At 37.9% G+C, this 14311-nt stretch overlaps 1 protein-coding gene across 1 annotated transcript; it reads left to right on the top strand.

Annotated features, from left to right (window-relative positions):
- The first annotated feature begins 1043 nt into the window (after positions 1–1043).
- Positions 1044–13074, top strand: LOC18432277 (MACPF domain-containing protein CAD1). The gene is made up of 7 exons (XM_088875097.1): positions 1044–1904; positions 5055–5293; positions 5463–5662; positions 5788–5861; positions 9410–9593; positions 9806–9969; positions 12022–13074. The coding sequence occupies exons 1-7, from the start codon at positions 1647–1649 to the stop codon at positions 12619–12621; spliced, it is 1719 nt and encodes a 572-aa protein (XP_088731223.1). The 5' UTR covers positions 1044–1646; the 3' UTR covers positions 12622–13074.
- Positions 13075–14311: the final 1237 nt, after the last annotated feature.

Below are 14311 nucleotides of genomic sequence, written 5' to 3' on the forward strand. Positions count from 1 at the left end.
TTTATGTCTAAAATAAATTTATCAAACGCCTGCATTTCTACATGTGTGGACTTGGTCTCATTCTAACCGTGTCTTTGCGTTAAATAAGACTCTAGTATATTGGAAATTTCCAAAACTTTGATGGATATATCTAACAATTCCCCTCTATAGTATTATATAATAGAGAGCAAGTAGAACGAACTAAACACAAATTAGAAATGGATGGGGTTTCTATGTGGGAAAATTGTTTCATATGGCGAAGACCGTATTTCTACATTTGCATCCTTGTGGCATAAAGCATTCATTTTAAAGATATATACAAATAGGTGATCCATCTAAAAGCAATTGAAACTAACCGGCCAAATATTTTTTCAAAAGAATTATTATTTTTAATTTTTAAATTTTTTTATTTTTTCGTATTCATGATCTCCATGCTAGAGGATACATCTCCTTAAAAATTATGTCAAAAAATCCATCTCAAAAATAGATTTTTAGGATGCGACTCATTTCTACATGGACTATAGAAGAAACCTTGTCCTTCTATGAGTAAGCTGAAATATGCGACGGATTTTTTCTGCAAAATTTTAGGGATTAATCATCCGAGCCGCTGACAAAAAATGTGAAAAAAAATTTGGAATTTAAAAAATATATATATATATATATATATTTTTATATTTTTGGTAGTCTTTACCGAGCATTCATCTTAAATATGGACGTTGAAGAGTAAACTAGAGAGAGAAGATTTGCACCAAAATATAGGTATTAACAAGGAGAAGAGAGAGACAGACGAACCAAGCGTAAATTATGCAAAAAGAGGAGAGAGAGAGGGAGATTCGAATCCCAAAAATACGTAGGGAGGAGAGAGAGTGTTATATCTAGAGAGAGGGAGGAGAGAGAGTGTTATATCTAGAGAGAGGGAGGAGAGAGAGTGTTATATCTAGGGAGAGGGAGGAGAGAGAGTGTTATATCTAGAGAGAGGGAGGGGAGAGAGTGTTACGTCTAGAGAGAGAGAGAGAGGTGGACATCTGTTATGGAATGACAACTCAAAGGGTCAATTCTTTGGAGTGTGGAACGGGGACACGGATGCAGCAGAGCAGACTCCACTGTTGAGACTTGGAGAGAGAGAGCCGGAGGCTTCTTCGCACTCCAGGACTTGGTTTATAGAGAGAGGGGGATTTTTTTTTGTTCATAGGTTTCAGACTTCGCACTGCAGGACTTGGTTTAGAGAGAGAGGGGGGAGTTTTTTTGTTCATAGGTTTTAGACTTTGTACAGAGAGAGAGAGAGAGAGAGAGAGAGAGAGAGGCATGTTCCTGCAAATTGGGTTTACTTGGGTTTCTGGAGATAGGCTTGTTTGTGGGAGTTGGGTTTAGAGAGAGAGAGGCTTGTTTGTGCGAGTTGGGTTGAGAGAGAGAGAGGCTTGTTTGTTGGAGTTGGGTTTCTTGATAGAGCCTGGTTTCTGCGAGTTGGGTTTCTCTAGCGAGAGCGAGAGAGAGAGAGAGACATGTTTCTACGTGTTGGTTTTTGAGAGAGGTAGAGGGTTTTGGAGGGTCTATTTCGAGAAGATGGGATCGGGAGTCTTTGGTTTTTTCTCCCTTTGGCACATGGGTTCTGGCTCAAACTGCATAGGGACTCGAGGAAGTGAGTTTTTCTCTCTCTAGATGAGAAAATGGAGGAAAATGCGGCTGCTTTTCACACTGCTCAGAATTCAATCCAGGCCTTGGGGAGGGGTTTTGATGTGTGCTCTGATACAAGGTTGCTTTATTGCAAGGGTTCTTCTGGTTCGAGAATAGTTGAAATTGATGAAGAACACTCAAAGAACTTGGAGGTCTGTGAAGGCCTAATTGTGCCTAATGTTTCTAGAGAAATCAAATCTTCAGAAGAAAAGAGCGAGCGTGAGATCACTGGAGTTTGCCGTTTCTATGAGGTGAAGTGAACCATTTAAATTTTCATCAATGGAACACTCTTTGAGTTTAGCATTTCTATGGAAGATGGAGCTTGCAGTTGGATACTTTCTTTGATAAATCAATAGAATTTACTTTTAGTGTGTCATTTCTTTGATAAATCAATAGAATTTACTTTTAGTGTAACACTTCTCTGGAGTGTTCAGTCGAATTTTCTTTGGGTTTTGATTCAGTCGAGAACATGGTTATTCATGTATAGAGTAGCAAACATTTATTGTGCAATTGAATATCAGGTGTTGTTATGTTGAGAACATTGTGCTTCATTTAGTATTTTATGTTTGGGACATTTTGCTGTGACTGTATGCTGCTAATAATTATTTGGAAAATCAATTCCTTTTAAGTGATAAATTGTATAGATGATTGAGATGAAATTTTAATACCAGTATTTTTCTTGTTGAAATTTGTTGCCATGAACCTTATTTGTTAAGAGCCTGAAACAACTTTTAACTTTCAAACAATACAAAAAGAAAAGAAAAACGAAGGCTATAAGACAACCTAGCAAACAACGATCAACTTTCCATGAAAATGGTGTCTCAAAACTTTTAATATGGGAATCGGATTGGGTTACTGATGAGGAAGCATGGGGTTATTGATGGAAACAGATGGGGTATATGACAATTGGGCCAAAACAACGGCATCCTCATGAGCTTTGGTTTCAAGCAATTGGGTACTAAAGTGCGACACAACAGGTTGATCTATACCAATGCGTGAAAATTTGCTGGAAATACATTCCTGGTGGTCTAGAAGGTTGAAAAGTTATGAAAATGGTTGGTTGTGGCTATTTCTGTTAAAGCGGGGACTTCCTCAATCTCTGCCTCTGTAGACGTTATTTTTGTGGTGGTTATGCTGGGTGTTTGAACCTTGGACTTTTTTCTAGTCGTAGCTAGTTTTTTTAAGGGCCATTTAACATTAGCTTTAGGGTCCTTCTGCCTTTACCACTAAGACAAGAGGCTGAACTGAAGATTAGCATGCTCGTATAAAACCTGAAAAAAGGCCAAAAATTGTTTCCAAAGGTAGAGAATGAGCTCTAGGCATTGTGGCTGGTGCCTCAATTGGATGTTTTGAATTCCGGTCTCACCACATCCCATGTTAACATTCAGGAAATAAAAAGAAAAAAAAAAGCTATTTGACTTTTGTTTCGCTCCCTAACAGTGAGAGTTTGGGGAAATTTACTCATGTTTGTTAGTACCTGAACAAGAACAATAGATAGGACGCCTAGAAGCAGGACATGACTCCACCCTGTCTCTTTCTCTTTGGGGAAATTGTTACTCGCTTTTCTCTACCTGTGGACACTAGATGGAATCTACAGAATCAGGAACGATTCCCACGCTTTCTCCATCACTGTCCATCAATTCATGACTTTATTAGACGGTGTGACCCCAATGGGCTTACATTTATTTTTAAATCAGTGGTGATCCAAATGGACTTACAGTCATAACTTTCCATAGTCCATAGGATTGTTACTATGCTTTCCCCATCTATTTCCTTTGAGTGGACTAGTTAAATCTACATGGTCTAAATAGTAGTAATTCAATTTGCCTCATCACATTATTAGACGATGTATTTCTGATAGGGGTTATACTACTAACTTCTTTCAATTTCCATATTGAGATACTTTGTAGAGATCTTGTTGCTGATTCTCTCTAGTTGCTTTTCCATTCCAATAACTCTTAGACATTCAGGTCACAATGTCCAAATAAGATAATTTCTGGAGCTCTGTCGAGCAGGTTCTGCAAGGTAGAGCCTTATAAATTTTAGAAAACACAAACTAATGTTTTAAAAGCCGGTCTCCATAAGCGAACCAGGCAGGCATGTGTCAGGTTAGCTTGGCAATACCCTAGTTGGCCTTGCGAGTCTTACCTGAATTGAAAAAAAAAATAATCTATAAAATCAAAGCAATGAAAAATTCAGGAAAATTCAAAAAGTTAGAAAATAGAAAATTCAGAAAATTGTAAAAAATAATAATTATACAAGGAAAAATCTTATATAAGGTTGCAACCTTAAAATGTAGAATTACAGATGCACCTCAAAAATCCATCAAAAAACGTTGTTTTAATGTTGAAAAACCCTCTAATTGATCATCTCAACAACGAGATGTATGAATATGAAAAAAATAAGAAAAAGATTTTGAGTCCTAGAAATAATGCATCTTGCAAACATTATCTAATCCGTCCATTTTCAAAATTTTCATATGTTTATAGATCTATTTGATTTTAACCATTTTTGGAGTTCAAAATTTTATAATTAGATATGAAAATAGATTTTGAGATAATCCTAAGAATTTTTTACACAAAAATTACATGTTAAGATAAAATTTGGAGGTGCCCCGTAATTGGATTTTTTAAGGTTGCAACTTTATAGAAACCACACCCATTATACAATGTTAAGTTTCATTTATAGATTTTTGGGTGCTTTATATTTTTGTCATGTTTGGACTTGACGAAAAATGCCCCAAATAGGAACCCCAGGACCATATTTAATATTTGACCTCGGATCTGCTTGATATCAAAACCATTTCTTGCTAAGTGTCACAAAATTTATTGCCTTCTCTCCTCATGTGGTAGAAGGGGACTATGAGGTTGATATCAATCAACAAAATACTGTCCGAAATCCTTTCTAATCTCGACAGGTATTCTTTTGTCCATGAAATCATATTCTGTGAATCCTCTTCTATTTCTAAACTCGTCCAATCTGATTTTAAGTTTCTGAGACCAATGAGTAAGGCCCAGGCTTCTGCCTCATTCAAATCACGTTTTTTTTAAAGGATTTAACTTTGGAGTTTCTTGGCTAGGTGGAGTCCAATTAGAAATGCACCTTTGCTCATTGCCTGTGCCCTTGCAATTGTTTGCCATCGGTTTCGAAATTCATAACTGACAGTCCCCAAAATTCACTCCTCACTTTGGCCAATGAGATGACCATGCCCTGCTTTGCCTTTCAGCCGTGTCATATACCATATTGAATGATTGCAGTTTTATATGCGCACCCTTCTAGATGGTGCCGTACTAGATGACTGTAGTTTTATATGCATACTTTTTTGCATAACATGTAACATGCATATTCAATGTTTCTGAATTTTACAGATTTTATTGATTCATTTTCATTTTCACTTTCAGATGGCAGAGCGTTTTAATAAAAAGGCCCAGCTACCAGGATGTGTTCCTCTTGGAAGCTTTAACTCTGTATTCAGTTTAACAGGGTCAAGGAAAACTGATGCTGCAGCCACGAAGAGCCTTGCCATGGATGGGTATATTGTTCCTCTCTTCAAGGTTAGGTTGACGAAATTCCCCTTGATATTGCAGGAAGATGTTAAACGTGCTGTCCCATCCTCATGGGATCCTTCAGCCTTAGCATGGTATCTCTCTTTCTTTAAGCCCTCTCTTTCTGTCTGTTGCGCGTACATGCATATATGCATGCTTACAGTGAGATTCATCCCCCTCTCTGGCTCTAGATTTATGTATGTGTATGCCCGTGCATGCACATAGAGTCTCTTCTAAATTCAGATAATTATTGTGTTTTGCCAGCTTTATTGAGAATTTCGGGACACATGTTGTTACATCTGTCACGATTGGGGGTAAAGACGTCATTTATGTGAAACAGCACATCTCATCTCATTTGTCAACAACAGAGATTAAAAATTATGTTCAGGATGTTGGAGATCAGAGGTTCTCTGTTGCAAGAATCCGGAGGACTCCAGGTCCTATGAAATTTAACGACAAGGCTAGTGCTTCATTTTGTTTTAGCTTTGGAAAATGTTTTGCTTTTTTGTGCTTTATATTGTCAAATATTTTGTAGATATTATTGATTACCGGTTTTCTGATGTGCCCATCTCTCTGAATATGCAGGCAGTGGATTCATTTCCTTTCAACAGCCAAGGGATTCATCCTCAACCCTCAACTACTCCTTATTTAATCGGGAAAGAAGTAGGTGCTTAATTACACATTTCTTTATTAAACTGTCACATAAATTTCAAATTCCTATTCTGGATACTAATTTGGAGTACATCGTAATTTTATGTATAAGAGCTTAAACTGGTTAGATCATCTTCTTTTGTTCATTCTTTGTCTCTTTAAATTTTTTCGTGTTTTGTAATGAGTAATAAAGGTACAAAAGCATGGCAAACCAAAAAACTAAGGTGGCATGGATTCCCAAGGCCCAAACCGCTCTCTATTAACCCCATGTTTACTAAATTAATTGCTACTTAATTTGCTTCACTCTTTAAATGAATTACATTTTTATACTCTAAAATGTGAAGTACATTAAAATTCTTTGTAAAACTGTAATTGGGTTACCTAGGGATTAACTGGTCTTTTGTCTCAAATCCCAGTCCCACCAACTTCTTTTGGCATGCATACTTTTTTCCATTAGTCATATGGACTTTCTGCTCATGACCCTCACCCGCCAAAGAAATCCCATATGAAATTCTAAATTTCTTATGGGGATTTTGATGGGCAAATGTAAGAGAAATAATTGTCATATGTGCATCTTGTAAGACAATTGAATTTATTGCTTTAGTTCGATAACAAAATAACAAAACGAGAGTAGTAATTGACATTGACCACCATGAAATGATTATTATATATAGGAAAACTCTTCCCAACGCCTATAGGCGAAAATGAACAGTGATTTTGTCTACCCTCATCACCATCCAAACTTCATCGCACGGTCACTGTTGTCCGGTAGTGTTTCAATTTTCATTTTTTTTCTACAAATCCAAATTACTTGAAATTTGGAGCGTGTGTACATCTTAGTGAGGTGCACCCAACAAAAATATGAAAAGCAAATAATTCGTAAAATATAAATAGACCAAAATACCCCCGTTCAATTTTGGACTTGCTATGTCCGTGGCGAAATGCTAGAGTGTTTTACTACCATCATGGACTTGCTATGTCCGTGGCGAAATGCTAGAGTGTTTTACTACCATCATGGACTTGCTATGTCCGTGGTGGTTCATTGAACAGACCAGGTTCCACATGGTTTTTGATCTTCATGGACCTAGTATGTCTGTGACAGTACTACCATCGACATGCTAGGTCCGTGGCGGTCAAAAAACGCATGGCACCTGATTTTCAGATGGTGATGAACTTATGGGCGGAAACACTGTTCATTTTTTGCCCATAGGCGTTGCATAGATGCCTCCATATATATATATATATATATATATATTTTTTTTTGTATTTGAATTTTTATTTCTTTTATATAAATCGAAATCACTTGAAATTTTGAGCATCTATTTTTCAAAAATAGGAGAATCAAATAAAAATATAAAAAAATAATTTGAAAAATATAAATTGACCAAGGTGCACCTTGATGAGTACAATGTACGCCTAAATTTTCAAGTGATTTGGATTTATAGAAAAAAAATAAAAATTCAATTACGAAATAAGGTCGTGACCGTCAGATCAGCCTAGATTCAATCTGAGCCTTTGGCTGACACTGTAGCTGTCAACCCATGGGCTGACCGAATCCATTCCCATATATATATATATATGAGTAATGATTCTCTGAAACCCTCCCACACCCATGTGATAACTTTTTTAGAGATCTGTGCCAAATTTAATGGTGATCATTTGGGGTCTTTGTATAGAGAGCCTAGGCTCTAAACAATCAAATTAGAGCCTACCTTCAAATAGTGTCAAGAAATTGATGCTGCAAATATTTGTGATAGTCTTAAAATATATTTTTATCTTTATTTATAAAGTTTAAGGCTTAAAAAATAGTGTAGATCGGCAAATCAATGAAAATTTGAAAATCTTGAAATTTGACAGTTGAGGATATTTGGGCATCAAAACAACCTCTCCTAGTGAAATTTTTTAGGTAGGCTCTAATTTGATTGTTTAGAGTCTCGGCTCTATATATACTTTTCTTATATATATATATATATATATAAGAAGATACTACAAAACGCCTATAGGCGAAAATGAACAGTGATTTTGCCTACTCTCATCACCGTCCAAAGTTCATCGCACGGTCACGATTGTTTGGTAGTGTTTCATTTTTCATTTTTCATTTTTTTTACAAATCAGAATGACCTGAAATTTGGAGCGTGTGTTCGTCAAAAATAGACGAATTTACGAAAAATATCAAAAAAATATTTTACATGAAAAACATTGTCCAAAATACCTCTGAAAAGTTTTGGAGGTATTTTGGTCAATTGTTTTTGCGAATTATTATTTTTTTATATTTTTAGTAGGTGCGCCTCATTAAGATGTACACACGTTCTAAATTTCAGATCATTCCGAATCGTGGAAAAAAATGAAAAATAAAACACTACCGGACAATCGTGGCCGTGCGATGAACTTTGGACGGTGATGAGGGTAGGCGAAATCATTGTTCATTTTCGCCTAGAAGCGTTGGGAAGATTTTTTCATATATATATATATATTTGAAAGATGTTAGTTTCTGTATTAGAAATTTTGGGATGGCTTGAAAATCTATTTTCATCTCTAACTATAGAATTTAATGCTTTAAAAGTAGCTAGATCGAGCAGATCTATGAATACTTGAAAATCTTGAAAAGTGACGGTCTAAAAAATGCATTACAAGATGCACTAATTCCAAGACTTAAAATCCTTTATTTTTTTCATGTCCATACATCTTGAGGTGAAGATGATCGATTTGAGATTTTTTGGGCATTGAAACAACCTGTTCTAGTGAATTTTGGTTGTGCGCCTTAATTTGATTGTTTAGGGTGCTTTATATATATCTATATATATATATATGGAAAACTCTTAAAAATGGCTATAGGCGAAATTGAATAGTGTTTCACCCCGCCACGGACATGCTATGTCCGTTGAGGTCTTTTAATCCACGCTGTTTAAAATAATCATATAGCGCGGAGGCTATTGGCGAAAACACTGTTCATTTTTGCCCATAGGCATTGCGTAGTGGCTTCCGATATATATATATATATATATATATATATATATATATATATGGAAATACTGGCGTAGGCTCGGTAGCCTGTACCTAGATTGAATCTGCGTTGATCCAATGTTCACGATTGCATTTTGTATTTGAATTTTAATTTTTTTATGTAAATTCAAATCACTTGAAATTTCTTTACTAATATTATAATCTAATAAAAATATCAAAAAAATATTTCGTGAAAAATAAATTGATCAAAATACCCCCAAAATATTACAGGGGTATTTTGGTCAATTTATATTTTACAAATTATCTTTTTAATATTTTTATTAGGTGCACGTTGATGGGAAGAATAGACATTTAAAATTTCACATGATTTGGATTAGTAGAAAAAAAATTAAAATTAAAATATAAAATGAGGTCGTACCCATCAAATCGGTCCAGATTGAATCTAGCTGTTGGGCCTATATGTAGATGTAGACTAGTGGGCCTATGCCAGCATTTCCCACCCACACAAACACAAATTATGTTGTCATGCATGTGCGTGTGTGTGTGTGTGAGAGAGAGAGAGAGACTGATATTTTGTGGATCATTTTCCATTGCAGGATGTCACGGTCATCTTTAGGAGGAGAGGAGGGGATGATTTAGTTCAGAGTAATGTTGAATGGGCAAGAACTGTTCGCCACGCTCCGGATGTTATCGACATGACCTTTTTCCCTATCAGTTCCTTGCTAGACAATGTACCCGGTAAAGACCATCTTATCCGGGCAATTGAACTCTACCTCGAATGTAAGAAAACCATCTAAAACAACTCCTAGTTTCTTTTAGCTCTCTCTCTCTCTCTCTCTCTCTCTCTCTCTCTCTCTCTCTTTCACTAGCTCTCGCTCTTTCGCTCTCACTCTCGACACAAACACACAACACATACATCTTGTATTTTTAATGTTAGTACACAACTCCTATTTGGACTTAACAGTTCTCTCTCTCTCTCTCTCTGGAAGCAGACAAACCTCCCATTGAGGAACTGCGGTATTTCTTGGAGTTTCAGATCCCACGTATATGGGCTCCCATGCGAATTGAGCTTCCTGGTCATCAAAGGAAGGAACCTGTTTGCCATTCTCTTCAGTTCAGCTTGATGGGTGCAAAGCTTTATGTTAGCACTGAGCAGGTAATGCCATGTTTATGTTTTGTTTGGGGAGGAAACAAAAGTGCTATTCATTTTTAAGAAAAGAAAGAAAAAAAAGGGAATACTCGTGGATCCCCAAAACTTGTAAAAAATGGTGGATTGTTCTATAAAATTTTTATATTTTGAATTTTGGCAAATATTAGTGAGTTGTTTTTGGTATAATCCGTATTTATATATTTTCTTTTTTGTCCCAAACTAAATTGATTCTATTTAAATTTACTTTTCTACAAAAGTTTAGGGTTATTTGGAGTTTTTAAGGTTATTTTTTATTTGATTCAACTTTTAGTAGCATCCTTTTATTTTTTCAAAAACATTTCTAGGGAAAATTAGCCCCCCCTCCCAACCCCACCCCACCCCAATTTGTCCTTTTTGGGCATCTTCCCCCCCCCCCCCCCCCCCCCCCCCCCCCCCCCCCAAAAAAAATTTTGATGCCATAACCATCTTTCAAGTACAAAAGTTAACTTTTTTGGATCAAATACCCTCTTTTTTTTGTCACGTTTCCCTCTCTCTCTCTCTCTCTTAATGTAGAGATTGTGTGCTTGACCGGCTTTAATGCGCCAGTCCGACACTTTTTTGTGCCGGTCCGACACATTTTTGTAGTGGTCCGTCACACTTTTGATTCAAATCCATATATATTTGTCCCAAAAGGCGGACGGGTTAGAGAAACTCGTGCGTGTGACAACTAGTGACAAAAACATGATAAAAATGTTGACTAAGGGTATTTTCGTCCTTAAAAATATAACTTTTTGACTTGGGGCGTTGGTAGCAAAAAGCAAGTATTTTTGGGGTTAAAGATCTGGTTTAGAAAGTATTATGGGAGAGGATGTCTAGAAAGTAGAGTTTAGGTGTGGCACCAATAAGTGATGAGATGAGAGAAAATGGACTTGGGTGGGCTCGCCATGTGTGGCATAGACCCAGTATAATACCTGTCAAGAGGTGCAAGTTAGTTCAAATAGAAGGCTCAAAAAGGAAAAAAAGGTAAGCCGAGAGAGACATGGTTAGAAGTAGTGAGAAAAGATACAAGGACTCGTGGCCTTATTGAAGGAATGACCTTTAATAGAGCATAATGACAAACCAGGATTCGTGTAATCGACCCTAATCAATGGATGAAGCTATCAATTGGTTTTGGAAATTGATGCGAGGACATAATGCATTGGAGTATATTATATGGTACTCTTTTAAGGGTGCACACTGTCCATTCCTGATGACAGCGGTCAAGATTTATTAACTGTACCTGGATGAAGAGCCTCTTGGGTCCTATTATGCTTGATTTAAATGGCCCCGTGGGCCCTATCATGGTTGATCTCCACTGTCCATCCTCAAGAATGGCCATTTGATCATGAGATAGGGAATTATGGTTCAATATGATGGGCCATGATCTACTGGGTGACCGTCATCTAATGAATTAATGATGTATCGTATGCATAGAGGACCCACCAGAACAGGACATGAGTCATGAGCCCAATGGTGGGCCCCACTCTCTCTCCAAAACTTTCCATCCTCTCATCAGGCAGTGGTGAGTCCAATGCACTGTGGTTATCCATAGTCAAATGGACTAACCAGTCAAATCGACTAATCTAATTCCCCTTCAGAGTAAGTGTACTATTATCCTTGGCATTGTGAGAAACCATAGTCGGTTTGGTCATGTCTGTTCAGTCGATTGATGACAGTGATGGAGCATGAGATCTACCTTTAGGGTGTTTTCTTGATGTGTTGGGGCCAGGGTTGGCAATGGGCCAGATCTGACTCGGGTTTTGTCCCTACCAATCTGGGCTCAGGCCGGGGCCTTCTCCTGGCCCGGGCTTAATGGGGGCAGACTGCTTGGCACGTTCCCACCCTTATGGGTCCCACTTCATCACCGTCCATGGTTTCTTCAGACAGCCATGAGCCGAATTGGATTGTGCTTCTTCATACTCGATTGGACCATAGTACACTTCGCTTCTGAAATATATTTGACTAAATTATGTTTTCTTGTACATCCCCATGAACTTTGTGTTATGTAATCCGACTTGCTTGTTGTTTTTCATTCCTCAGGTCACTATCGGGCGTAAGCCTATGACTGGCCTCCGTCTCTGCCTCGAGGGACCAAAGAGAAACCGCCTTTGCATCCATGCACGACACCTTTCCACAGTCCCTAGGGTACTTCGGCCTCACTGGGACCCACACATACCCATCGGGCCTCCCACTTGGGTGGGCCCTGAAGAACAAGATAGTCGTTGGTTCATCCCTGTAAGGTGGTCCCGCTTCTGCCATGTCAGTGCAGCCCCAGTCGAGCCTAAAGAGTCCCACATTGGGGCGCTATCTGGGGCCCTTGTGGTCACTGGTGCCCACCTTGGGGTATGGAATTTCGGACCACGAAGCGTGCTCTACCTAAGACTATTGTACTCCAGGGTCCCTGGTTGTACGATCCGGAGGTCAGTTTGGGACCATGCTTCAGCTGAGAAACCGGAGAATTCTGAAAAGTCTGAGAATTCTGATGGGGTTCATGGGAAACTGGCAAAATTGGTGGATTTGGAGGAGATGGTTAAAGGGGCTGAGGACTCACCGGGACATTGGGTTCTTACTGGGGCTAAGCTTGGGGTCGAGAAGGGGCGGATATGTTTAAGGGGTAAGTATTCTCTCTTGAACTACTGATTTTTTTTTTCGCTTTTCTTCTTTATCTTTTTTGGGTAGGTGAGCTTGGAACCGAACCTTCAACATTGGTGTAGCAGACCTAGTCGGCATTTTGTCCTAGCCATTTATAACCAAGAGGCTGGGCCCTCGAAGTAAGCTAGCATTCAAGCTTTTGAGGTTGGGGTTGTGTATCTTATGTCTTAGATGCCATGTCCCCTCAGTGAAGCAGGGAGGCTGAGCCCTGAACAGTCCTAATCTTGGTAGTAATGGTTTAGATCTGTTGGGATCACAACCGAGCTTGTGATTAAAAAAATAAAAAAAGACAGAAAGAAAGAAAGATCTCGGGTTGTCCGATTCGGGTCTGAAAATGTAAATGCTATTAGAAATCTTCTCAGATTGATGTATAAAACTTATGATGTATAAAGACTACTACCATACAATTTAGACGCCATAATCTTTCTTATGTTTCTGCCATAATGTGCCTGACTTTTGCGTGAATGCTTTTCATGTTAGAGTGCTTATTTAATCAAACAACAGATGCAAATTCTCATGAATTCTGATCATCAATGAGTCCTTATTCAGTCTGCCCAAATCAATCTTGCACATTAATTGCCAGAACCCAACACTTAAAATTTTGAAGCCTTAAAAATTGGAAGATGTAATGACTTGCGATTGAGAGAAATAAAACATGGTAGAAAAGCGTTGGTGGTGATGATCAGTGTTCGGAACACTGTTTTTTAGAACTGAACTAGTGAGCCAAACCAGTTACCCGATCGAAATTGAGCCTGCCTGGCCAGTTCCAACCGGCTTCTTGTGGTTCTTTTCGCATTGGGGGAAAAAAAATGAAAGCCAGTGCGAGCTAGGCGAGTCCAGGGTCGTTTAACTTGGACCACCCATCTGCCACTTCCAAGATGGCTTAGGGAATTTGGAGCCAGCTTGCTGGTTTTTAAAAAACTGGTAAGATGAGCTAGTGCAGTCCGCGGATTAGCTAATTGATTTCGGAGCCAACCACGATCAGCACACATAATTGCCCGAGTGGCCCTAGAATCAAAAGGTTCCCGTCCTAATTTGAGGAATTGCCTAGGTTGTATAGAAGGCTGGAACAGTAGCGAATCACCTAGTTTATTGTAGGCAGTGACTCCGAAGTTCCGGATGCATTCTCGCATTTGGAATGGACTCAGATATGTGTATCCAATCCGAGTCACATCCGACTCCTTTTCTTTTTATTTTTAAATCACAAGGATATTTACTTCTACTTCTCATAGAGAACTGCCGCACAAAAAAAGAGATGGGCTTAATTGGTTAGGGCTTGATGATTTGCGACGCTACATACTAAGTCCTACATAAGGTAGGGCTCTCTCCCCATTGATTCACTAACAAAAAGAAAAAAGAGAGAAGTATAGAGGGCGAGAGAGTTAAAAAATTACTCATAATGAGAGGTTGCTCAAAACAATTATTAAGAGAAATTACTAAAAAATGTTTACTAAAAGAAAAAGTTCATATAAGGGCATCAATGTTATATATTATAAGTGCAAGACATACATAAAAAGTGAGAGGAAAAATGGTGTTTTGACATTAAAGAAGAACCTTCTGATTGATCATTCATATTTCAAAATATATGATCTCATAAAAATAATATATCTGGCAACATATTATTTGGATGTTCTATTTTTAACATTTTTAAATATTTATAGATCCGTTCAATCATTAC

Source organism: Amborella trichopoda, chromosome 8, assembly GCF_054954075.1.
Source record: "Amborella trichopoda isolate Santa Cruz 75 chromosome 8, AtrichopodaSantaCruz75HAP2 v2.0, whole genome shotgun sequence".
Classification (NCBI taxonomy): domain Eukaryota; kingdom Viridiplantae; phylum Streptophyta; class Magnoliopsida; order Amborellales; family Amborellaceae; genus Amborella; species Amborella trichopoda.